This window comes from Pyxicephalus adspersus, chromosome 7 (genome assembly GCF_032062135.1).
Source record: "Pyxicephalus adspersus chromosome 7, UCB_Pads_2.0, whole genome shotgun sequence".
NCBI lineage: Eukaryota > Metazoa > Chordata > Amphibia > Anura > Pyxicephalidae > Pyxicephalus > Pyxicephalus adspersus.
In genome coordinates this window covers 11,725,961-11,753,280 of record NC_092864.1, presented here as the reverse complement: position 1 = coordinate 11,753,280, position 27,320 = coordinate 11,725,961, and the positions used below count along the sequence as shown (strand labels likewise).

General features: G+C 42.3%; 1 protein-coding gene across 3 annotated transcripts in view; it reads left to right on the top strand.

Moving 5' to 3' along the window:
- The first annotated feature begins 1,104 nt into the window (after positions 1 to 1,104).
- CACNA1H (calcium voltage-gated channel subunit alpha1 H) overlaps positions 1,105 to 27,320 on the top strand; it is a 309,639-nt gene continuing 283,423 nt past the window's right edge. For all 3 annotated transcript variants that reach the window (XM_072417469.1, XM_072417470.1, XM_072417467.1), the window contains exons 1-2: positions 1,105 to 1,412; positions 3,735 to 4,048. In XM_072417469.1, the coding sequence (XP_072273570.1) occupies positions 3,750 to 4,048 (299 nt within the window). In that variant the 5' untranslated portion in view covers positions 1,105 to 1,412; positions 3,735 to 3,749. The remainder of the gene's footprint in view (positions 1,413 to 3,734; positions 4,049 to 27,320) is intronic.

Sequence of the window (27,320 nt, the reverse complement as noted above, 5' to 3'; positions counted from 1 at the left end):
AAGTACACTATGTGAGCTGCCTATAAAAGTGAACTGGTAAGAAGACCTTTGGTCCTTTCTCTCAGCTCAATGAGCCAATTGGTTAATGGGAGGAATGTATTGTGGCAAAATATATCATTGCCATAGATCTGTCCTAATTCACTCATCTTAAGTAACGTCCAAGCAGTGTGAATCTCAATAGGACAGCTTCAGAAGAGTTCATTTTAATCTATGGCGGTGAATAGACCCAACACCAAAATTTTGGTAAAATTCTTCAGTTAAAAAAATAGGTGAAATTAAGAATCTTTTAATGGTTTCAAGGGTGCAATAGGCTTTTAGTAATAATAATAAAGTAATAGTAGTAGTAAATCCTGAGAGTTACAGAAGCTCCACGTGCCAAAAACCAGCTTCTCATTACCTTACATTGTATAGCCAAAATGAAAAAAAAAACAATATTAGAAATACTAGATTGTAAGCTCTTCGGGGCAGGGTCCTCTTCTCTTGTGTGTATTCGTCTACCATTTGCAACCCCTATTTAATGTACAGCGCTGCGTAATATGTTGGAGCTATATAAATCCTGTTTATTATTATTATTAATAATATTAATAATAATAATAATAATAATAAAAAACAAAATACACACAAAATGAAAAACAAAAATACAATACAAATAAGATTAAATGAAATAAAATGAAATACTCATTAAAAGCCCCAGCAACTTAACATGAAAATTTAAAGTTTCAGCTTGAGTAAAACTAATATTTGCCCAATGATTTCAGCATGTTTCATGTCAGTACCTGTGCATGCAGCATACCTGATTGCTGGTTTCTTCCCCCAGTTTAAATAATGAAGTTACATGTTTTTGCATTTCATGGTGTTTTATTGAACCCATGTGTGCAGGAATTGCTTTGTGCATTGTATCTCCCTGTTAGAATGTTTTGATGATTTGATGTTGTAGGTAAAGGTGTGGATACATAGAGATTGTTATCATTGGAGTTACCTCTCCAGCATCCCTTCCCCTCCCTTCCATCCTCCACTCCTCCTCTCCTCCCTCCATGCCTCTCTTTCTCTCTCCTCCCTCTGGTACATCTGAAGTTTCCTCTTCAGTTTAAGCTTTGCTGGGCTCGCAGGCTCATCGCTTTATCCTATCTCACCCCAACCTGGGGCTCCTAGGAGAGAAGAGGGGACCTGTGTCATCCCTGCACACCTGGACCAGCACGGATTATTAATTGTCGGGGGATTTATCAGGCAGCATCCTCACATCTGGTACCCAGCACCCAAATAAAACCCTCTGGATCTGTGGGATTTATTATTTATTGCAGGCTCGGGAGAGGGGGAACCTGTCACCCCCATCTACTAATATTACTTTTGGGGTTTCATGTGAAGTGGAGGTGAGCTATGCTTTTGGGAAGACAGGAATCCGTTAAATTAAGGTAAGTGCCATCCAATGCCATGTTCAATAAACTGGGTGCTTGGTAAGTGCAAGTGGGGTGTTTGTTGGTCTCCATGTGCTGCAGGTATTATATTATTAGGGGGGCATTGGGGTGCTCTGGGTTTGGATGTCAGCAGGCTATCCAGTAAAGGGTTAAATTCCATGCAGATTTGGCAGGACTTAACTCTTACCCTGCACAAGAGCAGGGCTGCAATAGTACTTATCCATACTGAATGAGTTTTTAAAACAATATTTAACCCCCACTTTCCCATGGAGGTGTCAGGTTCAGCAGCACACAACCTTTGCTTGACCAGCTGTCTCCATTTGTGATGCTTTAACCCTTTACTATGCCTGCTGTGACTTGGCCAGTTGGTTCCACTTAAGATTTAACTCCTTCTTGTATTACACAAAACAACTATCATTTAACCCTCTCCTATATGTGTTTAACCCTCGCTTAACTACTAAGTTTTGCAAGCTCAGTGTAAGCCATTTTGCTTGTTTCCGATCAGAAGAGTTTTATAGAGGGTTAACCCTTTGATTTTCCAGCTGCCTGCAAATTCTTTTAGGAGCATTTACCACTTGCTGTGCCAGTTATCCCTGCAGGAGCTGTGGCTCTGGCACACACTGAATTTAACCCTTACTCTTTTTAGTTGCTTCCATTGTACTTACAGATGTCAGATATTTGTTTTAGGCAGATTCAGTTAACCCTTAGTTCCCCAACTCCATACATGAAGCTTGCATTGCCAGGATCAGGCTTTAGCAAAGAGTATTCGTGCCACACTATTCCAATATAGGGTTAAAAAGGATGCACATATATTATATATATATATATTATACACACGCCACCTTTTTAACCCTTTGCATGTTTAACCCTTGCATGATAAGGGATTTTGTTATAAAAACTGCATGAAATTTAGTTTATAAACTGAAACAGATTAGGCGTTGGGGGTCTCATGATTAACTCCCAAGAAAGGTTCTCTAGGTTAAGTTAAAGAGATCAAGATGTTTAAAGTGTTCTTCTTCAGAATCTTCTTCCTTCTCTATCAGCAGCACCAGGAAGGGGCATGGAGAGAGGGGAATGGGGGGTTAATGTAAAGCTTAACAACTTATTTTGCAGAATACATAGGTTAAACCCAGGCTAGGGGCAGGAAATCATTCCTTCTTGCTTCTCATTTCTGCTTCAGTCTTGTTTTTCACTTTTTTACCATTGTGTGTGTTTGCCTAATTTGGGCACAGCCATGATTTGCAAGGCTTGCATGGCAAAGGCAAAAAGGCGTTTGGAATATATATTATGTACAGTAGGTGGCTGCAGCACATTGGCTGTCTGCGAACTGTATACATTACAAGTGTAGCCTGGGCATGATCATGCTTTGTAGACAGCATGTAGTCTATGATCTATAGGACCATTAGGACCTCTATGACTTATGGATGCCACATTGGTTCATGGATCATGTACATTGTATATAGAGGACTGTATCTTTATATTTCATAAGGATATGCTTTGTATAGTTTATGCACCCCCCCCCCCCCTTATTGGAGAGAGATACTCCTGAAATATAGGGGATTGTATAGACATCCCTCATGTCCTGGGCACTAAAGAAACAATTGTAACTGTATTGCGGAGAAAAGGTATAGGGCTGTGTCCTTAATGGATGTCAATTTTTTTATTGAGAGAACAACATTAAAGGGGGGATTAAGGACTGGAGGACTTGCCCATCCAATGCCTTGCTCAAGTGGGCATCGTACCCTCCGGCCCATGGTCCTTTGATCTCCTGCCAGCCATAAGGAATATTAGGGAGTGCCCACATGCAGACAAAGAGCAAATACTTTCCAGCTTTCTCTGTCTTTTGATGAACATTCATCCTGGGAACTCACTCCACAAACTATCATAAAGTATCATATCATGATGACCCCTACACAAACTATCATTATGTATCATATCATGATGACCCCTCCACAAACTATCATAATGTTTCATATCATGATGACCCCTCTACAAGCTATCATAAAGTATCATATCGTGATGACCCCTCCACAAACTATCATAAAGTATCATATCATGATGACCCCTCCCCAAGCCCAGGTTTTGTGACATCTTCTTCCCCCCTTCCTTTTCAGGTGCTATTGTTATCATGAGATATAATCATGACATATAGATCATGATGTCCTCTCCATCAGCCAAGATTTGGTTGTCCATAAGTGGACATCTTCTTCCCTCCCTAGCAGCCATTTTCTATCATGTTGTTTAATATCATGATGTTCTCTCCACATGCCCTGGTTTGGTTGTCCATGAATTGACATCTTCTTCATCCCTACATTTCAGGTGCCGTTTGCTATCATGACTGATGGCGAGAGAAGAGAGCCTTTCCAGCCGCTGGCAGGAGATGACATCAGGGTTCCTATTCCCCCCATGCCACCGGTGGGGGAACCCACGGAAGAAGAGGATGGTGGAAGTGCAGAAAAGTCAGCCTTGGGTAGCTTGGGTTCTGGAGAATCATCTGGACAAGATCAGGGCCACCGGCAAGGCTCCGAGGAAGAAGAACAGGTTCCATACCCGGCTTTGGCTCCCACCGTGTTCTTCTGTCTCAAACAAACCACCCGGCCGCGAAGCTGGTGCCTCAAACTGGTCTGTAACCCATATCCTTTCCAAGAATGCTGGGAAACTTATAGAATCACCAGTGTCCCTGATTCCTCTCATGCAGGATGGGGCAGTTGGTAGGATGAATGTTGTCCTTTGCAAATTCCTGAGTTGTGTATAAAATGGTATATTTTGTTTGATGGAAGGTCAAGTTGGGTTAATATTTTGGGAGAACCACATGGTTGCCATCTTTCCGTTGACTTGAAGTTGAAGTATTGCTGAGGGAACATAAAGCAAGGCATACAAGAAAAACTCCAAAATATGACGGAGGATATTGTTCATTAATAAAGCCAGTTAATGTTTTAGTCACCTTCCCTGTCCGCCATTGATCTCAAACTTTACGTCAACACCTACCCCTTCCTCCACTTGGTGGGCATAGATACCAACCCTTAATGACAACATAGGATGTTAGACTTTTTTTTCCCAGCTATCTTGTCCCCAGTGGCTAAAATTTCAATTAGTGCCCTGAACTTGTCATTTAGAGGCTGTGGGATGCGGAAAATATTCTTTTTCATAAGAAGCTTTTTATCTGGGGCATTGCCATACAGTCACAGGGAAGGCCTACTGGAGTTTTTCTTCATGCGGTAAAATAAATTACTCAATGGTTGGATGATGACTGCTCCAGCTATGCATTACCAAACTCCAAATGGCAAAATAGTCAATAAAAAGTATGGAGGGGCACAGACAATGAATAAAATGCTATTATATTCAGTATTTCAGCGTCAGTTATTGTGCTGCTGGAAGCTCAGCGGAGAAAGTTGATGGACGGCTGACAATAAACTATATTATGTAATGAGTTCCTTTCCATTTATTCATAAATTCTTAAAGTCGCTTCATTCTAGTTTAGTTTTTTCTTCTATGGAACTTACGGGTTCCTCCATGTTGCTCAGAGTTCCTGGTTTGTTGACCTCCCAATGGATGATACCAGCATAGTTCTGGGGCCAACATAATTTGGTAGAGCCAGCTGCATGACTCTAATGATGTTTTTAGGTGTCGGTGGGATGTAATTCCAGCCCCCACACCAGGGGACAATCTTTCCATTGGCCACCAACTTTAGAGGCTTTTTTCTACCATTGCTGAAACCATTCGTTGGCCTCAATTGGTTCCAGTCAGGATCCTGAAGATCTAAAAATGATTGCAATTGTTCTTCAGGGGTAAAAAGGTTGAAAAAGTTCCTATAATAGATCTGATATAGTTGTGAATTTTTTTCTTTTTCTTTTCAGGGAATTTGGGTTTTGCACTTAGGAAGCTGAATTATCACCTTGCAAAGAATAATTCAGCTTAGTGAATGAGGAGATGGTCCACTTTGCAAAGAATAGCCAATGGCATGCTAGAAAATCTGAAAATGTGATTTTCTTCTAGCACGTGATTGGATGGTTGAGGTCAAAGAAGCTTTATATCATTATTTCTAAGCAAGTGAAATATCCCATACAAGACAATAATTCCCTTTGTGAACAGCCTGTTTTCCTTTAGTGAATCCACCCCAGTGACTCAAAGTACTTGATTTACTAAAAAAGTATAGAAAGTTCATATAGCAAAGTCAATTATCACATTGTAAGGGATATTCCTCTTGCTTAGTAAATAAAATAAAGCTTCTTTCACCTCAATCATCCAATCAGGTGTAAAGAGGAATCTTATCTTTAGATTTCTTTGCATGTGATTGGTTATTTCTTGCAAAGTGAACTATTACCATATTCACTAACCTAAGTGATTTTCCCATAGCGTTTAATCCATTAGAAAATCAGACCCAAAGTATCAAACTCATTAATTTAAACTGATACTGATCCCTAATTCTTGATACCTTAAAGAGTGCCGTACTGTTTCTGACATTCCAAATATGAATTTGTCACAATATTAAAAAAACCACAGCCAACTCATTTCAGAGGGATTTGGAGCCTTCATCAGGGTTGAGGATAATCGGGATCAAAGGTTGATATATTGTGGTTAGATTTGCCTATACCTTTATAGTTTCTAATAATAATACTAAGGTCCATGTGCAAAGTTTGATACCCCAGAGAGTTGCTTTCTAATGACTTACTTAACTAATAGAAAATCATGTTTTTTGATTGGCTGATCGGTTGTTTGGGGTAATTGTAGAAAATAAGCCCCATGATGCCCAAAACGTTACGTCCTTTTGGCAGATTCTGATCCCCATTCTGACTGCTGATCATTCGAGGCTTTCGGCAAAGTTCCAAGTAAAGGTTTTCTTGCTTCAAGACCCTGCAAGGGGCACACGCAGGCTGTCAGCGCCAGACATTAACCAGCCCTATCCTAGCTATGTTATGGGTATTTTAAACTTGTATTGCCCTGGTAACCACCAGGAGGGGGGGAAAAATATGAATGCCATGATGTACAGGGCCCGACACTGATAATAATTTTAATTTAGATGCGTTGTGTATAAGAGACTGTGATGGGGCCGGGGAGGCAACTTTTTCCATTATTTGCCAGATGATTTACTAGGACAAGAACAGAGCGGCTTCCTAATTATGTTAGGCCTTGGCTGGCACGAGTACAGCACTATAGGAAATGGCGCTGGCAAATTAACAAATTATCTGCTTCTATTTAATGTGGACCTGTCCTAGGGAGAAATATGTCAGAAGGAATTCCAGAGCCTAAAAGCAGGAGGTGCAGGCGCAAATCCTAAACCAGGGGTAAATCATTTCCTAAATTGGGTTCATTCAGAGGGCAGAAGTCAGCTTTTAGCACCCGGTCACAGCTAGGGCATCCGGCAATGTTGCCATGCTGCTTTATTAGCTGCCAAGGCATTATAGAAGAGTTTCTCTTTAAAGATAAATTCCAGGTAAGCTGTTTTTGCATGGGGACAACTCTAGGTGACTCTGTCAGCCTTCATGATTGAAAGAACTGACATCTAATGAATGAAATGAGCGGGCCAGGGACAGCCAGGCTGGGGAGAGGAGGGCTAGATGATGCTGAACGTCCTCCAGGCTGGCTTCTTTTGCACACTGTGAGATGCTCACAGTGTGCAATGCAATCAGAATAAACCATTTCAATTGTACAACTGTGCAGAACCAAAGGGAAAGCTGGAGGGCAGTGTCATTTTACTTTAAATTGCATTGAATGTGTATAAAGACTATGGCTGCCTTGCACACCTTTGTACTTTTAAGGTGAACCTACCGACCATCAGTCTATACAAAGCAGCTTTACACATATTTTATGTATTAGCCATTTAAAGGGACAGGCACTCTTATTTTTTCCTTCCATGGCATTTGTTCAGAGCTTGTTATTCATTAAAACTTTCCGGTTTCTTCCTTTCTTGTTATCCCTTTATCTCCTTCCAGACTCTTTTCTCTGTTTTCCCGGCGTATGATAATCCTCCCAGAACAGAAGCCTTACCTGGCATCTCTTAGGGTTTTCAGGGATGTTTCAAAGGTTTATATCGGGAATCTCAGAGCAAGCTATTGCTCTTTTTTATATGTTGCCTCCATAAAGCATGAGATGTTTTGTGTATTTAACTCCTGCAGTGCAGGGAAACCTCAATGCAGAGGCTGTTTTATGTCCTATGGTATAATTTGTAGCGGGTTGGATTTATTTAGGAACATTGGGCCTGATTTATTAACACAATGGGCCTGATTTATTAAAGCTTACTAAGGCTGGAGTGGATACACTTTCATCCGTGTAGCTGGGTGATCCAGCAAACCTGGAATGGATCTGGTCCAAGATTCAAAACATTTGCTGGCAAATAGCAAATGACTTTGAAGTAATCCATTCCAGGTTTGCTGGATCACCCAGCTTTACTGATAAAAATGTATTCTCTCCAGCCTTGGAGAGCTTTAATAAATCCGGGTCATTGGGTCTGTGCTTGAGCTTTACTTAGCTTTGCATTATAATAAAAAATTAACCCAAACTTCTTCCAATTAGCTGTGAATACTTCACCAGCATAGGTTCCAGGTTCTGCTGCTTATTGCCCTCTTTTCTGCTGAAGCCCCCTCTTTCCTACCCCTCCAGCGAATCCTGGTGTTGTGCCAAACTGGACAGCCTTGGGTTGCAGGGTAGCATAACACCAACTTTTTTGGACATCACTCTGGCATTGGGGCACTTTGGACATCACTGGGGCACCTTGGACATCGCTGGGGCTTTTTTGCAGTGTGGTTATAAAAAAGCACAACCCCTGAGTGCACTACGGTGCATAAATGAGCACTTTTACCCTCTAATAAATGCATTATACAGCATTCCCATCCCCCTCCCCCCAAAAAAGGTATTTCCTTTGTTTAAATAATATGATGAAGGATAAAACTTTTGGTCTTTTTATACAATTTCCTGCAGATCTGCACTTGTTAAAGCAGCCACAGCACTGATTAGGCCCTTGTCTGCTTGATGTGATTGGAGAGTTGTAATATGCTGCAGTCGCAGCACAAGTGTGAACAGGGCCCAAAATGAGCCATTCAGCAGCCCTGAAACCTTACATAACTAGGAGTTTGTTTAAAACTTGCAGGGGTTGTATATATTCTCTTGGTGAGGGAATATTTGGCAGGTTAGTGTGCCTTTAAACGGCATGACATCATTAACTGTGCAGTGCCCGTATCGCCATATTAGGCAATAGCCTGCAGCGGCTGGTCGGCGTATGGGCCCTGGAGCCCTCCGTGACACTATTGTGGCAGAAGCCAGGGGGGAAGGATTGGCTTGGCTTCGAGTTTGCCGAAACTGGATTGTATATAAACCTCTGTCTTTTATACACACGGATGGGGCTGTCTGCTCCGCAAAGCCCAGGAAACATTTCGGCTGATTGATAGCCTGTTCTGATCCAGACTTTGCATGCAAAGACCTCTTCCCTTCTCAGATCCTGTTTTCCCTATCCTGTCCTGTGTACGTGTGAAAGACAGTATGGCTCGGGCCCCGGGGTCCGGCCAACAAATGTTTAATGTCCAAAGAAGGAACCATGTGCGTTAATTCCAGCAAGCAAACTCTTGGTACACGTGGGCAGATCCGCTGCCAATTTTGGGCAGCTTAATAAATTTTCCAATCGGCAATACATTCGGTGGATATTCCCGAAAAACATGTACAAACTTCTGCCCTTTTGATTGTGGGGTGAAACACATAACCAATAGGAGCTCCCAATACCAAACAAATGTGCGCGTGATTAATATTTGCCAACATGTCCGTCCTATCCACTTCCATTAAAGCATCACTTACAATCGGTCATCTGTTGAATTCAGATCCAGTTTGGAACCAATTGGTTTGATTTATTAAAGCTCTCAAAGGCTGGAGAGGATTCACTTTCATCAGTGAAGCTAGGTGATCCAGCAAACCTGGAATGGATTTCTTCAATGAGTAATCAAATTTGTGATAGGATCAGGAGTAAAACTTTCTTAGTGTGTAGGTCCCATCATAGGCAAACAAGGAGCAAGTACTTCTGCATTGGGCCCCAATCAAAACAGCTTACTTTTTACAATGCTGGGACTTTTAGACACAAGGGAGAAATTTTACCTAGTATGGGAGCCAGTAGGTAGGACCTACCTAACAATGAAAAAAAAAAGCACAATTAGGCTTTTCTTTCAAATACTAAAGACCTCAGTGCACAAAGGAAGGACAATTCCTTCCCAACATGGAATCAAATAGCTTTAGCTCTGTAGACAGGATGTGACCTCCACATTGAGCTTTACTTAGCTTTGCATTATAATAAAAAATTAACCCAAACTTCTTCCAATTAGCTGTGAATACTTCACCAGCATAGGTTCCAGGTTCTGCTGCTTATTGCCCTCTTTTCTGCTGAAGCCCCCTCTTTCCTACCCCTCCAGCCAATCCTGGTGTTGTGCCAAACTGGACAGCCTTGGGTTGCAGGGTAGCATAACACCAACTTTTTTGGACATCACACTGGCATTGGGGCACTTTGGACATCACTCTGGCATTGGGGCACTTTGGACATCACTGGGGCACCTTGGACATCGCTGGGGCTTTTTTGCAGTGTGGTTATAAAAAAGCACAACCCCTGAGTGCACTACGGTGCATAAATGGGCACTTTTACCCTCTAATAAATGCATTATACAGCATTCCCATCCCCCTCCCCCCAAAAAAGGTATTTCCTTTGTTTAAATAATATGATGAAGGATAAAACTTTTGGTCTTTTTATACAATTTCCTGCAGATCTGCACTTGTTAAAGCAGCCACAGCACTGATTAGGCCCTTGTCTGCTTGATGTGATTGGAGAGTTGTAATATGCTGCAGTCGCAGCACAAGTGTGAACAGGGCCCAAAATGAGCCATTCAGCAGCCCTGAAACCTTACATAACTAGGAGTTTGTTTAAAACTTGCAGGGGTTGTATATATTCTCTTGGTGAGGGAATATTTGGCAGGTTAGTGTGCCTTTAAACGGCATGACATCATTAACTGTGCAGTGCCCGTATCGCCATATTAGGCAATAGCCTGCAGCGGCTGGTCGGCGTATGGGCCCTGGAGCCCTCCGTGACACTATTGTGGCAGAAGCCAGGGGGGAAGGATTGGCTTGGCTTCAAGTTTGCCGAAACTGGATTGTATATAAACCTCTGTCTTTTATACACACGGATGGGGCTGTCTGCTCCGCAAAGCCCAGGAAACATTTCGGCTGATTGATAGCCTGTTCTGATCCAGACTTTGCATGCAAAGACCTCTTCCCTTCTCAGATCCTGTTTTCCCTATCCTGTCCTGTGTACGTGTGAAAGACAGTATGGCTCGGGCCCCGGGGTCCGGCCAACAAATGTTTAATGTCCAAAGAAGGAACCATGTGCGTTAATTCCAGCAAGCAAACTCTTGGTACACGTGGGCAGATCCGCTGCCAATTTTGGGCAGCTTAATAAATTTTCCAATCGGCAATACATTCGGTGGATATTCCCGAAAAACATGTACAAACTTCTGCCCTTTTGATTGTGGGGTGAAACACATAACCAATAGGAGCTCCCAATACCAAACAAATGTGCGCGTGATTAATATTTGCCAACATGTCCGTCCTATCCACTTCCATTAAAGCATCACTTACAATCGGTCATCTGTTGAATTCAGATCCAGTTTGGAACCAATTGGTTTGATTTATTAAAGCTCTCAAAGGCTGGAGAGGATTCACTTTCATCAGTGAAGCTAGGTGATCCAGCAAACCTGGAATGGATTTCTTCAATGAGTAATCAAATTTGTGATAGGATCAGGAGTAAAACTTTCTTAGTGTGTAGGTCCCATCATAGGCAAACAAGGAGCAAGTACTTCTGCATTGGGCCCCAATCAAAACAGCTTACTTTTTACAATGCTGGGACTTTTAGACACAAGGGAGAAATTTTACCTAGTATGGGAGCCAGTAGGTAGGACCTACCTAACAATGAAAAAAAAAAGCACAATTAGGCTTTTCTTTCAAATACTAAAGACCTCAGTGCACAAAGGAAGGACAATTCCTTCCCAACATGGAATCAAATAGCTTTAGCTCTGTAGACAGGATGTGACCTCCACAGAGGGGCCACTGCTTCCAAACAAAGAGCAAGGGTCCAGGCTCGCAGAGGCTTTTCTACTCTGGCTGTGGCTGCTTTTGAATGAACTTTGCACACCTTGTGTTTCAATGTTCTCGGAATGCATTTAGCTGATTGAAACTTCACTTTCTTCTTTATTAACGGTTGTGGTTTTGCGCACAGAGCGCAGTTTAGCTTCCATGTAATAGAGACACACGATTGTAAACCCCACAAGTGTGATCTGAGCCCGGGGGAAGCCGCTATCACCTGCTGGACACTTGTTCCCACAGCTTGGGGTGGTGGTAAGGCCAGCTGGTCTGTCAGCACTCAGCAGCTCCATGCTGTGATCCCACCTCATTCCTGACTGATCTGATTTCAAAGCAAAGGGAGATGGCCAGCTGTAAAGATCTCCTCTGTGTGATGCTGTGGGAGCCCTGCACCAGGAAGAGCAAAATGCACAATCAACAGCTGTTAGCTAGGTGTAGCCCCCTCCTCTGGTCCTGGGGATTTGTTCCTGGAAACAATTCTGCTTAATAGAAAAAAAAACAGAAACCCCAAATAAAACTTTTGTAAACTTTTGAAATCTTTTTAAGATTTTTAAAACTGCAGCTTTTATTATAATAACACCTAGTAATCCTGCCATGAAGGTCTTCATTTAGGTCTTTCCTGCTATAGGGTAACAACACTGTGTCTCTGTTACCCAGTTACTCCGCTAGGTTGTCACCGTTCCATAAGCTTCCATTGGGGGCCATAGGTGACCCCTTTAAAGCCTATTGATTAGACATGCTACACTGTTGTCACTAAAATGAAACCCCTCTCTAAAGCTGAACACTAGTGGGGTTTCCCCATCACTGCAACATTTAAATGATTGCTTCTGTCTAGGGGACCAGTAAAAATAACTATTCCTTGCATTCCTGGTGGCTTCACCTTGCGGGTTGGAGATCGGTGTTCTCACTTGTTGTTCCTACATTAATAATATAATAATTATTCTTCTTGTTATTATTATTATTAATATGAAACAGGATGTATATATTGCTGACATATTACGTAGCGCTGTACATTAAATAGGGGTTGCAAATGACAGACAGATACAGAGAGTAACCCAGTAGGAGGAGAGGAAGAGCTTACAATCTAGGAGATTGATGTTGATGATGTCACAGCATGGAACGCCTTAGAGAAGAGGCGCTAGGGGAGGAGCTTGCAGCAGCGAGGGAATAAAATGGGTAAAAGTTATTTTTTTCTGGGTAAATCAATATTTATTCTTTTCCTATTTTTAGAGTCAGGCTTCAACAAATGCAGTGAATGTAAAGAAAAAGTAACTGCAATACATCTGGTGCAGATCAGAAGCACTAAAATGTAAAAATGTATTAAATTAAATAAAAACATAAATTTTTTCCCAACAATATGGATGCAATTGTTTATAATGCACAATTAGCAGGTTAGGGCTCAGATTTACTTCCCTGACCCCTTGACTCATTCTATTGCAACTTTTGGACACATTTTGGATTTTTTATGTTTGGATAAGGGTTGACATTAAATAAAAGTCATCGTTGGGTATATTGCGACCTGCGATCTGCTGAGCCTGGACTATGTACAGATCGCTTTGACAGAGCAGATGAGACGCAATGTGTATCTGTGATCTCCTATAGAATGTTAGCAGCTATGCAGATTATAAACCAGAGAGGAAATAAACAAAATAAAAATAGGAAAACATCATCAATATTAATGCTAATGGAAAAGGAGTTTGGATTTGCATTGTTTGTCCTTTGATGATAATTGTACACTGGCCATCGCCTTGTATGAAAGGAATGGGGCCACAAGTGCTGGCCAGGTTTATTCTGATTTTATAAACAGTAACAATATTTTCTAGCAAAAGAAAAAGTTACAAATGACAGCAATAGTTCCAGGCACAGGAAATAAACAGATTCTGTTTTGTTTTTTTGATGTCTGTATGTAGCCAGCGTGTGTGACTGCGGTGGGAATAAAGAATTGTAAGCTTCTCTGGGTGCAGATTGGAGGAGTGATGGATAAAACTGCGGTCTTTATATAGCTTTATGATTTAGGGCCCTGTCAGACCTGTGATGAGCCACACTTTTCTGCTGCAGGCAAAACCGCAATCTATCCTCTCCCATTTAGGTGAATGGAGAGGTGGAAACAATTTTTTGCATATGGTTGCAGCCAAAGCTACGGCAGATCGGATTGCGGCACTGTTACCAAAAGCCTCATGTTGTGGGATTTTCACCACAGCGAAACGCAAATCTGGGTATTTACGGTGGGGGTTGCTGGTAATGGGTGCATAGTAGCAACCAGGTAGTTTTACACCATGAATGTGAAAGGACTCTTAAAGTGGTCATCAAATATAGTTCCAGGTATGTATTACCTTCAATAGAAATCACACCCTCTTGAGAATGTCCTTCTCTCCATTTATATGAAGCCATCTTTGTTCAGGCATCACCCAAGGTCACCATCTACTTCCTGATGACACCAATAATGTATATTCTAGTGCCCATGCAGTTTTGGCTGTGTTTATGAATGCCTATAACAGATCTGATGTAGACCATAGGGAAATGCTTCCTCCTGCCTGCAGCAGACTGATGACATCATCTCAGTCTAGGCAAAATGAATAAATTGGAGCTCAAATCTAATTTTTTAAAATAAATAAAATAAAATCTGTAGCTGTATCTTTTGACAGATCAGGGTTACAGTTTTGAGGACATGCAAAGTTACTAAAAGTCTCCTTTTTAAAATCCTGTGTTTTAAACAGGTGAGCATAATATCCATATATTACATGCTGCTTTTGCGTGTTCACCTGTATCATGGCCTCCCTGTAAAACAAACAAGCCCTGAGCCTAGCTCCTGATGGACCTGATATTTGCTCATCTTACGCCATTGCCAGGCCTCGTTCCCCAGCACCCAATCCTTTGAATTGCCCTGATTGTTTGAACATGCTTTTTTTTTTTGTTTGCACGCTGACATCTCCCTTAGTTCCCTGGCTGGGCAATTAGGGTGATTTATCGATACAGATAAAGCCCTTTAAACAACTTGCAATAAGCATTTAAACTTTGTATGGGTGATGAATGTTGGTGTCTAAGCAAACACACTTGTAGGACTGTAACCTGACGCTGAGACGGATGAGATGGCCAATGAGATGGATTAAACTGACGCAAGTGGAGTTCTGCATCTTACGTGCAATGGTTACTGCGGCCTATGGCGATTACAATGAGTGGGTGGATAGGGACAGTTGCAGGAAGTGTGATTATTAAAAGCTCAATTGAAGCTTCTGTATTTACTATTGTTCTATAATGTAAGTGATAAACATGATCATTTTTGTTTTTCATTCTTTACTCGGAGCTGTGCTAGCTGCATTCTAGAATGTAGACAGCTGCACAACACAGAGGGCCGGTCTACAGCAGTCCAGCATTTTAACACTTTTGGCTCTTTTTCAGTATCTTTTTTCTTTTTTATAATATCCTTTTTTAATGATTCTCTATTCTATTCCTTTAAATTCTCCTTTTCATTTTTTCCTCCTTTTGAATCTTTTAATCATTTTCTTCTGCTTCCCTCACTCCCTTCTCTATTCTGCCCTTTTTTCCTACCCTCTTTTCATTCCTTGTCGCTCGATCCTTGCTTGCCTTTTCTTTCTCTTCCTGCCTTGTTTTCTTTTATCTCAATGAATCTCTTATAACCTTTCATTATCTTCTCTCTCTTTCACTTTTTCTCTCCCTCCTTTTGTCTTCACCTTTCCCTCTCTTTTTCTTCTTATCTCATCTCTTTCTCACTTTCTCTCTCCTTTCTCTGCCTCCTTCTCTTCCCCTCTTCTCTCATATCTCCCTTCCCAATCTCTTTCCTTCTTTCCCTCATATCACTTGTCTCTTTCTCTGTTTTTTTTTTCTCTCCTTCTCTTTGTCTTTCTCTTTTTCTTGCCATCTCATCTTCCCTCTTCTCTTCTTTCTCTCTCTCCCTTCTTTCCTTCTTTTCTCTATATATATTCCCCTCGCTTTTATTTCTCTCATCTCTCTTTTACGCTCGCTGCTCTGTGTCATCTCCCTCTATCTGCCTCTCTCACTTTCTTTCTTGGTCTCTCTTCTCCTCTTTCATTCTTTCTTCTCTCTTCTCTCTCTGTTCTCTTTCTCCCCTCTTTTTCTCTATTTCCCTTTTCCCTCTTTTTCTCTCTCTCTCTCCCTTTCTTGGTCTCTCTTCTCCTTTCATTCTTTCTTCTCTCTTCCTCTCTTTCTCTCTCTCTCTCTTTCCCATTCTCTCCCTCTCCTTTTCTCATAAATTCTTTCTCTCTCATTCGCTGTTTCTCAATTTTCTCCATTTCCCTTTTCCCTCTTTCTCTCTCTCTCTCTTTATTTCCCATTCTTTCTCTCTCTCCCTCTCTTTCTTGGTCTCTCTTCCCCTCTCTTTCATTTTTTCTTCTCTCTTCCTCTCCCTTCTGCCTCTCTCTCCCTTTTTCTCTCTTTCTCTCTCCCCCTCTCTTTCTTGGTCTCTTTTCCCCTCTCTTTCATTTTTTCTTCTCTCTTCCTCTTCCTTCTGCCTCTCTCTCCCTTTTTCTCTCTTTCTCTCTCTCCCTCTCTTTCTTTCCCATTCTCTCCCTCTCTTTTTCACATAAATTCTTTCTCTCTCATTCGCTGTTTCTTCCCCTTTTTTCTCTCTTCCTCTCTTCTCTCTGTCATCTCTCTTCTCTCGCCTCTTTTTCTCTATTTGCCTTCTGCCTCTCTCTCTCTCTCTCTCTCTTTCACATAAATTTTTTCTCTCTTGTTCGCTGTTTCTCCCTCCTTTTCTCTCTGTTCCTATCTCTTTCCTCCTTTTCTCTCTCTTCTGTCTCTTTATCTTTTTCTCTCTTCTCCCTCTCCCCTGTCTTCTCTATCTCTCCGCTCTCTCCCTCCCTCTCTTCGCTCCTCTATTCTATCTCTCCTCTCTCCCTCCCTCTCCTCTTTCCTCTCTTCTATCTCTCCTCTCTCCCTCCCTCCCCTCTTTTCTATCTCTCATCTCTCTCCCTCCTTCTCTTCTCTCCTCTCTTCTATCTCTCCACTCTCTCCCTCCCTCTCCTCTCTTCTATCTCTCCTCTCTCCCTCTCCTCTCTTCTATCTCTCCTCTCTCTCTTATATCTCTCCTCCCTCCCTCCCTCTCTTCTCTGCTCTCTTCTATCTCTCCTCTCTCCCTCCCTCCCTCTCTTCCCCCCTCTCTCCCTCCCTCTCTCCTCTCTTCTATCTCTCCTCTTTCCCTCCCTCTCCTCTCTTTTATCTCTCTCTCTCTCACTCTCTCTCTTCTCTCCTCTCTTCTATCTCTCCACTCTCTCCCTCTCTCTTCTATCTCTCCTCTCTCCCTCCCTCTCCTCTCTTCTATCTCTCCTCTGTCCCTCCCTCTCTTCTCTTCTCTCCTCTCTCCCTCCCTCTCTCTCTCTCCTCTCTTCTATTTCTCCTCTCTCTCTTCTCTCCTCTCTCCCTCCCTCTCCTCTCTTCTATCTCTCCTCTCTCCCTCTCCTCTCTTTTATCTCTCCTCTCTCTCTTATATCTCTCCTCTTTCCCTCCCTCTCTTCTCTGCTCTCTTCTATCTCTCCTCTCTCCCTCCCTCTCTTCTCTCCTCTCTCCCTCCCTCTCTCCTCTCTTCTATCTCTCCTCTTTCCCTCCCTCTCCTCTCCTCTCCTCTCGTCTATCTCTCCTCTCTCCCTCCCTCTCCTCTCTTCTATCTCTCCTCTCCCTCCCTCTCCCCTCTTCTATCTCTCCTCTCTCCCCCTCCCTCTCAGGTGCTGTATTGTGCTTCCTCAGTCATCCAGTTTAGGCCTTGACATTATGTGCGGCTCCATCACACACAAAGCGAGAGCCGTCCTTATCACAGAACAGCTATGTAACAGAACAGATCAAGGATTTTCATTCTGCAACCAGTAAAGAGTTCCCAATCTCTGCAGGCTCTTCTGATTTACAAGATTAATGTGTCCGTGTCACCCCTGTACTGCAGCACATGACACAGAATTTACACTAACACAGCCATATCATTCCTTCCACACAACAAGTTGCCGATATCTAGAGATATATAAGTGTTTTGCCTGCAATTTTCCTATAATACCAATGTGAATATCTCATCTGAGTACAGGCAGTGCTGGAGACTTTGAAATTGAGGGACAACCCTTAAAGCCGACCTGTCATTAAAAGTTTAATTCTAGACAAATTTATATGTTTTTGGTTTTAAATGCACTTGTAGAAAATCTCGAATTTTTTTGGAGTCATTTTTGCTTGAGAGTTTCACCCGTTTCCTAACCCTTTTACACCAGAACAACAAACCAACCAATGGTGTTCACCAGGGCTGAAAAGCAAGGGTAAAATAACCGAATAAAATGATAACTTGAATGCAGCACTCCTTACATAATGACTGTTGTGCTTACAATGGGTGCTGGGAATGACGCTAATAGATGTGCATACCCAACATGGAAAATCGTAGTCACCTGCACTCCTCAAATGAATAACATCCATATTGTGCAAAGATGATGTCACAAGCAAAAGCCCAAAGTCAACATTTCAGGGCCATATAATAAAAAAAGTCTTTATTGCTCTTTGTGAGGTTTTTACTCCCTTCTCCTGCCTGTAACACCAGGACAATAGTTGTCACCAAGGTGGGAGGAAAGAGACAGTAATAACTTTAATCTTGATCCCATCACGGGTTTGGCTTAAACTTTGGCCTTTCACCCTATTTCTGAAAATGTATGCAGAAATTGAAGTGGGAGCATGCTACCCATTGTGCCTGATTTATTAAAGTTCCTAAAGACTGGAGAAGATTGACTATCATGGGACAACTGGGGTGATGGATCTGGTCCAGGATTGAAAGCCAGCGAATAGCAAATGATTTTTCAGAAATGTATTCCATCTTTGCTGGATCACCCTAGTTCTCCTGTGATAATCTATCATCTCCAGCCTTGGAGAGCTTTATTAAATCAGGCCCATTGCATACCCTAACGATGGTCTCAAAGATTAAGTTTACATTGTAAACTGCAAAAATGTACCTTTCCTATCACTTTGCTTCTGGTGAAGGTTGGTGGTGTCCCTACTGTACGGCTCACTGTTCTTGCTGGTGGATCTGACGTAAGGAAAGCAAAGCCCTGCTGCTACCAATATGGCTGCCTCCATACAAGAACCCAATGCAGAACAAGGCATGGGAAAATAATGGGCTACAAGGAGCCTACTGGTAACCCAAGGTCTTTTCTTTTACCCTTTGCCGGACTTTATTTGGCAAGCCGATGGCAATGGAGCAGTCACTAAGCATATGACTTTTATATTTCCCTTTTGTGTATAATAAAAAGCTAACAACAACAGAAATACAGTTTATTCGCCATCAGTTTTTGCCTTTTTCTTTACTGAATGGCTCCTGGTGATCGGAAAACCCCTCTCTTTCATTTTTCCTCATAAGAGCTGAATTATGACTCGGCCACCAACGTGAAACCTTTGAAACAATTGTTGCGTTGTGCCAAAACCGAGATGAAAGTCTGAAAATAGCAACCATTAGGGATCAGGAGATGTATAGAAGATGTTTCTCCCTGTCGTTGTTATGATATTAAAATCTACCTGAGGTTATGGAACAATAATAAAACCCCGTACGGCGTCACATGGCCATGGGCCATCTTGTGTAATTGTGCCGGTTTTCACCTCATCCTTCTGCTTCATCAGAGCCGCGCGGGGTTTGGTCCGCACCACATCTGGTATCAGAACTTCGCCTCTCTTTCTGGCTGACAAACAAACAGGAGCCATTCCTGTGACAGAACCTTCAAACCGCTGACAATTTTTTCTTTTTTTTTTCTCTCATTTCTAAGTCTTCCAGCACATGGCTGCTGATGCAAGACGTGGCATAAGTGAAAGGCATCAAACTTCCTTTGAAGCGTGTTAAAAGACAGTGGAAAAAAAGAAACGTTAAAAGGAAGCTGAGGCTGGCTGTCATTGGTTAGTGGCATCTGACGGGCTTAGAAAAAAAGATTTAGATCTCACAATTAAAAATGAACAGGTGAAATATATCTATGGGGCTGTTTTTGAGCAATTTTTCATAAAAAGGTGAAGTATGAGGATCATATATGGGTTAAAAAGCAACTTTTTTCTTTTCTGTGTACTGCACATCAGCACTTACACTGGTCCAAAGTATTGCAGTGCATTCATGAATGGAGCCTGCAAGCAGCAAACTGCAGGCTTAATGCACATGTCAAGGCACAAAGACTTTTTTTTAAGTAGAGAGGGATCAGAACTCCTTCTTGGCATTTTCTTGAGCTTGGACTGAGTTTCATGGTTCTGTTTAATGGAGCTTTCATGTCACTGGGGATTTGGCCCACATTTTAGAGTCAATGTAATTTAATTTTCAGGGTCTGGTTAGATTTCCTTTGCCTGCGTGCAGGCTTCATTCAAAAAATATCTAACATCACCAGAGTTTTAATTTATTAGAGAAAAGTAAAGGGTAGAACCCCTTTGGGCTTTATATCTGTCTGTGTTCCAGCTGGAGACTTTTCCGTACTTCCTGTCTGGTAAACGGTTGCCAGCAGGACAGGAAGTGAGGATAAGTCCCTATATAGACCCTTGTATAACAGTAAAAGGCAAAGCAGGTTCTAATTTTTTCCCACTCCATCCAAAGCGTAATAGGTTTTGGCTTGACAAAGAAGCCATTGCCTGGGCTCCTGGCAGGACCTTGCTGCCATACTATTATTTTTATTACACAGTATTTATATATCGCCATCATATTATGCAGCGCTGTACAAAGTCCATAGTCACACTATGGTGTCACACTAACTGTCCCTCAAAGGGGCTCACAATCTAATTTCCCCACCTCAGTCATATGTCTTTAATGTAGTCTAAGGTCAATACTAAGGACTAAGTGGGTAACAGTGTGTATGTGACTGGTGTTGTTTGGTTCACAAAACACCCAACCCAATCATTCAGCATAGCATTGACCTCAAAGTACTAAAGAATCTGCCCAAAATATCTCTTTACCTAAAAACCGTGTTTATAAAGAGAATCATTGTAATATAAATCTTGAAAAGTCATCCTAATACACTTAGAAAAAGGTACCAAGAGGTCGTATTCCTGATTTTTTTTTTACATTTTTGTTACCGCGTGGGCCGGGCTAAAGAACAAATATGTATGCAAATTTTGACTTTCAGCTCCACAGTCAGCATTAAGCCACGCCCACTGGCAATTTGTCTCCCTCTCCGTAGCTCTGTAGCCAGGGAAAAGCTGCAGTTCTCCGGATTCAGGGGGTTTCCTGGGAGCTCCTGTACATTCTCAGAAGCAGCACGAAATGTAATTATGTCCCACAGCTTCAGATAATAGCTTTCTACCTCTGCTTTACTTGGGTGCCTGGATTCGGAGAATAAGACATTGGTGCGTTTTATATTCCACTCGCCATTTATTAAACGGCCCACGTAGAGAAGATGGTGTAAAGACTTATTGTGCAATCATTATTTTTTACTGCACGTCTCGTCTTCTCGTCACCTTTTCTCAGCGCTGTGCTTTGTAATCCGCAGCATCGGGGGGTGCGGTAAAATGATTGTATTTAGTCTAGTTGATGTCTCCTTCATTAGTCCGAGTTCCGCGCACATCTCAAGGTTCTGTGATACGGAGCGTGTTACACATAATATGTGTTGGTAATGGAAGCCGGTGGCGCATTATGTTGGCCTATCAAAGTGACACCGCTAAAGGCGCATCTAGGCCGTAATAGAACGAAGCCATGCATTATATAAAAAATCTGAATATTTGTAAGGCAATATGGGCCAAGGTGTCATTTTTGCAGGAAGGAGTAAAAAGAAGAATGTGACTGGTTGTTGCTGACAACATGGGCGCTTTATCACGGTTATATTGCAAGTTTCTGGCGTAATTGAAACTTCCTGGCATTTAATGGGGCAAATCTGTTACCAATGGTGCATGAGCAGTGCCTAAGGCCTTTCACATGGCACTGAGTTAGGGCTGCAACACATCTTTGCAATCGGGTGCATTACATGATTTGTTGTATTATGAATATGGCACTGCAATGCATGTAATGCACCAGACTTCAAAGGTGTATTCCAGCCCATGAATTGAGTTATTCTTTGAATACTGCCCCATTGCTCTAGGGCAATATAACTCCGATGCACATGCATTTTGGTGCATTGCATTGCTTGCTGAATATGACACCCACTGCAGGGATGACAGGTCCAGGAACGTGTCACTGCTGCATCCATTGAAGCCGCCATCTTCGCAGCCAACTCCATGATGGACTTCTGGGTCCACAGCAATTAGTTTTCGCTATTGGATGGCCTCTGATGGGTTAGATCTCCTATATATGTACAGGAAGTACATTGTCCCTTGCGTCTGGCTCTATTCGTGTGTTAAAGGTTCTGTTAAAAAAAAAATTGTAGTAAGACTAGAGGGGGCTGTGCTAGTGTGGAGCGTGGGGTAGGAGGGGATTAGGAATAGGATGAGTTAAAAGGGGCTGGACGGAAGTGAGAGGCCCTCATTTAAAAGAAAAAAGGGGGGGGAATCCCCTTTGGTGGGGTCTCCCCCTTTATGGTGAACGGATGATTATGGCTCCTGAGGCGGTGCTGGGCGGCTAGGGGCCAAGGTGGAGATGTTGGAAGAATTAAAGTCCTGTTGGGTGTGGATTTTGCCTTCTGAGGCCTGCAGCCTAGTTGTAGGGGGTATAACCGGGAGTATGGAGTTTGATAATATTATGGATATTGTTGCTATAGTTAGGTATTAATAAAATGGGTGAATTAGTTTGTTGGTTAAATAGGTTATATTCAATGTAATATGTTTGCGTTATATACCCCCGGTTAAGTAATAATAATGGAGTGTTATGTTATGGTAATGTATGCTTGCATATCAAAAGTTTAAATGTATTTATTTATTTGTCATTTATTTATTATTGGATATTTGTTAATTACTTTAATGGTTAATTTATTTAACGGTGTTTAATTAAACGTCTGCTTGCCAGCCAATTTCAATCCAAGATTGGTGTCTGGGTATTTATTGGTGGAGGAGTGGTTGGTAAGCAGGTAGGGGGTGGGGGGTCGGGGGGAGGCTCAGGTTCTGATGGTGGTGGTAAAGGATGGGCTAGAAAGTCCGAGCTACCCTCATCATGTAGCCAGACCTGCCAGAAAGGCACATGGTACACAAATACAGTTATTAAAGAAACCCTGTCATTGCGATAGTGTTGAGGGCTTACAACTTGCAGAATTTTTGTAGACTGTTGTAGAGTGTAGAGTGTTGTCACCAGTTGTCTTTTGCCAATCTGATCAACCCACCGATCCCAACCCAATCTATCCTATTCTATATGCAACATGGACATTAATTGCTCTCTAACCTCTTGAGAATGGCTGCTTGCTGTGACTGGGTCCTCAGAGAACCCAATGGGTCACAGTTTGGCTCAGTTCTGTGTTCTGGGCAATGCCCACCTCCTTCCCATTTCCCTGACCATACCGCCACCTCTTATTGCCAATCGTACGGCTGTACCTCTCAACCATTTATTCTATTTTCCCCAAACATAATGTTCAATATCAACAGCTCGTCTTTTCATCTACTTATGGAAAGAAAATTGACGCACTGCCAATTATCACAGTTGAACATATGCCCCTTCTTTACATTTCATCACCTGCCCTTTAGGGATCCATGGCACAGCTCTGCTCCTGTGACATTTTCAGGAAGTAACCAATCAGAATGTCAGCACAAGTCGCCCATCAAGTGTCCAGAGTGCAAGTGCCAGTGCTGTAATTAGCACCAGCAACTGCAGCCCTCCCTGTACACAGCAAAGCGCATAAACAATGCGGCGTCCTGGGGGACTTCCCTTCACCAGCTGGCTTCTGGCTGGGGGGAAGCAGAATGCAGCCGCTGCTTGAAATGCACCTTTCAGAGATTGGCAGGTATTCTTTAAAGAAGGCTCCACCATGATTATTTAATACTAGGCAATTTCTATCCCCCTCCCCTATGATTTAGGAAAAACAATATATTTGTATAAAACAAAGTATGTCTATATTGTAATACAAAAATATGGCAAATATGGCCACCCATGTATGCCCCCCAAAAAAACCTCTGTATTACTGTCCACCTCTTTATTACAAGCAGAATGATTCTTCACTGTCCACTTTCTCCTTCATTTATTCTGTGCTTGTATGACAAAGCTGGCTGACCATAACCTCTATATTCTGTAATGGGCGAAGGTCAGCAGAAGGAATCATTGGGAGCTATGGGGCAGCCACACCTGGCTAAGATTCCCATCAGCTTTTTTAGGATGGGTGCAGGCAGCAAGAGAGGTAAATATCATATATATCATATATCGTAAATATTTCATTCATCTTTTATAGGTCCTCTTTAATACCACCCAGTATTGGTGACAGGTTCTCTTTAATACCACCCAGTATTTATGACCGGTCCTCTTTTGCCTGAGCTTCCCAGCCTTTGCTATAAGTCCTCTCCGGTTCCTATTAATACATTTCCCTGATAATCCCCGCTAAGCCGTGTTTTGATGAATGATGAGCGTGGTGTTGTGTTTGACGTCTAGCGTTTCATGCTCACATCCTTCCTAATTGTACCGAGGAGCGTGCAGGTAGCGCAGCCCATGGATAAGGTGCTTGGAGATTTCAGATTTCTTGGGGAGCAGTCGGTCCTGACACTTTTACTCTGCATCCATTTCCATATTTTCTGTCTTCTAATTTGGTTTCTGCCCAATTGCTGTGTTGGGGATAAGCTGTTGTGCGCAAACCGGTCAATTGCCTCAGGCCCCCACCTTCTCTCCAATGGGCACAATGACAAGGTGTGCTGAAAGCTGCAATGCTGTGCATTTGGGGGCCCCAAGTAACATTTGCCATGTTGTCTAAAAACATCCTCTCTTATATAGACCCAAAAAAGCCCTTTGACTGCTGTTAAAGGGGGGCTGCTACAAAATTGACTCTTCCTGGGGTAGTTATATTTTCTCATTTCAAAAGCACATTTGCAGTAAATAAAACAAGTATAGACAGAAAAGCTCTACAAATAAATATTTAAAATACTAGATTTTTGTTTTTCCTTAGCTGCTAGGGAGTCATCTATAGCTCCCAGTACAGGTGTTTAGGGAAGGAAATTGTCAGCGTCATGGTGGCCATTATCCATAATGCATTTTCCTTTTATTAATGGATGCTCTATATTGGTGATCTGTTTTGATTCTCTAATAACAGAAGTGCTCGTTATTTTGTGTCTGGCACAGCGTGTCTGGCTAAGGCTTAATAGGCAGAGACAATCTGATTGGTGCAAAAAAACAAAAAAAAAGAGTTGACGGCGTCAGGATTTCTCTTTTATTTTGTACAGCATGCCGGAACATGTTCAGTGCTTTGTTTAAACAGCATGCTTTTATCATGGCTACTGCCTATGTTTGGGGTATTTTCTTCTTGTTGTCCCCCATGGTACACACATTATTAAAGAAACCCTGTCATTGCAATAAGCAATACGTGGCAATAACCTCTCCTGCCCAACAAGGATCACATGGTCCATATGAATTGAGAGCCCCTAGTGCACATCATTTCTGGTCCCCGAACCCCCTGCCATTATGTCAGCTTGTACCCCGGAAAAACTGGTCGCTCAATTGTATGTTTCCTGGTTAATGTACTGCTGCTATCATGTCGATTGGAAAAGGTGGGGGCCCTGGGTGAATATGAAATGAGGGCCCCTAATGCACATGATTTTTGGTCTTTTTTGGCCTTTTTTGTCAACTGGGGCCCTGGAAAAGGAAGGGACCTGGGCAAATATGACCTGAGGGCCCTAATGCAAAAAATTATGGTCTCTACACCCATGCAATTTTGTCATTTGGTGCCCTGGAGAAGGTAGTGGGCCCAGGGCATAAATAATGCGGGGGCCTCTAATGCACGTCATTCCAGTTCTCCCATTGGTGAGGGACCTGTACAATGTAGAGGGTCCTGGGCAAATATGAAATAGAGGACATTAATGCACATCATTCCAGGTGCCTGTACCCCTTTCATTTTGTCAATTGGCACCTTGGAGGAGGTTGGGGATCTGGGCAAATATAAAATGGGGGCTTCAAAAATGCACAGCAGTCCAGCTCCCTCACCCATGTCATTTTGTCAACTAGGGTCATGGAAAAGGTGGGGGTCCTGGAGAAATATGTGAACATTGGGAAAATATGATGAAAAATGCACATAGTTTCAGCTGCCAGTACTCTTGTCATTGGACCTGATTTATTAAAGCTCTTCAAGGCTGGAGAGGATACACTTTCATCAGTGAAGCTGGGTGAACTAGCATACCTGGTCCTGGTCCTGAATGGATCTGGTCCAGAATTGAAAACATTTACTAACAAGTAGCAAATGACTTTTAGGCAATCCATTACAGGTTTGCTGGATCACCCAGCGCCATTGATGATAGTGTTTCCTTTCCAGCTTTGGAGGGCTTTAATAAATCAGGCTTAATATTTCACCTAGGACCCTGTAGAAGGTGGGCAAATATAAAATGGGGGCTCTGGATGCACCGCTGCTTGCATTGTGTTTTGTTGATGTAAACATTGCAAAACCGGTAAATGAATTTTGTTTTTCCCCATATTGTGATGGTGTTACCGGGGGCAGATTTGTAAGTATGCCATGGCCCTAGCAATGATTCCCCACTGTTTTCACCCCTAAACATATGCAGTGAAAACATTGCCGTGGTGTTATTATTCACATGGAAGTCTAATAATTGTTTTTTTTTCCCTCCGTTGGATGTCTCCGGTTGTCGTGTGCTAAAATGCTGTATATATTGAGTTGTGAGTATTGACTGGTTACTAGGGGAACCTCTTAATGAATCTCTGGAGTTCCCTACTCCCTTGTCAGTGGCTCAGAATCCTGGCAGGATTGGGGAACACAAGTTTCTCCATAATAGCGTTACCACGGCAACCAGTCACTAATACCGAGCCCGGTGCTCCCACGTACAGCCAAATGAAGCTTCTACTTACAATTTTTTCTTCAAATTGCTAAGGGAATTCTTTTTTTTTTCTGTACGGCATATTGTCTTTTCAGCATATTCCAGAAAGAAGCTCCGTTAACCCTTTTTTACAGGTGGCAACCAGTCGGGCCTACACAAATCATGGCCGACCCCCCTGAAGCCCAGGAGGTCAGAGGTCGCTGTTATGTGTACTTAATAATGTTGTACTGCGGTTATATTGTGACATAATATTAATAGCGCAGGCTCTTTGTTTATCATTACCCACTGGGGTATAATGAGGATTAATGAGCGCATTATATGACAGTGGTTAAGAAGATTTTATCCTATCCTAGGCTTTTTTTTATTTTTACGGGAATTATATTATAATATAATGGTTGATGTCTTAATTTGCGGTAGATTTACCTTTTAAAAAAACTTAATTTAGGATACTGTACATAAAAAGCCAATTTTGAGTATGTCACTTCTAGCATAAGGTACAGCATAAGGTACAGAAAAGACTAATTTCAGCATAACAGCATAGTGTATGAAGCAGGGCCATCTAGGATATGTCGCTTATAGCACTGGGTACAGAAAGGGCCGATCTGGAGTATATTCCCTACAGCACAGTGTGTGGTGTTGGGACATCTGTCGTATGTCACTTTATTAGCACTGGGTACAGAAAAGGCCAAATTGGAGTATGTCACTTGCAGTACATTGTATGGAGTGGGGCTGCGTGCCATATTTATAACACCAGGTCCAATCTGCAGTATATTACCTAAAGCACAGTTTGTGGAGTTGGGCTGTCTGGAGTATATAACATATAGCACTAGGTACAGAAAGGGCCAATCTGTAGTATAATACCTACAGCATCTGTAGTATGTCACTTATAGCACTGCGTACAGAAAGGGCCAATTTGGAGTACTCCACTTGGAGTACATTGTATGGAGTGGGGCTGTGTGCTGT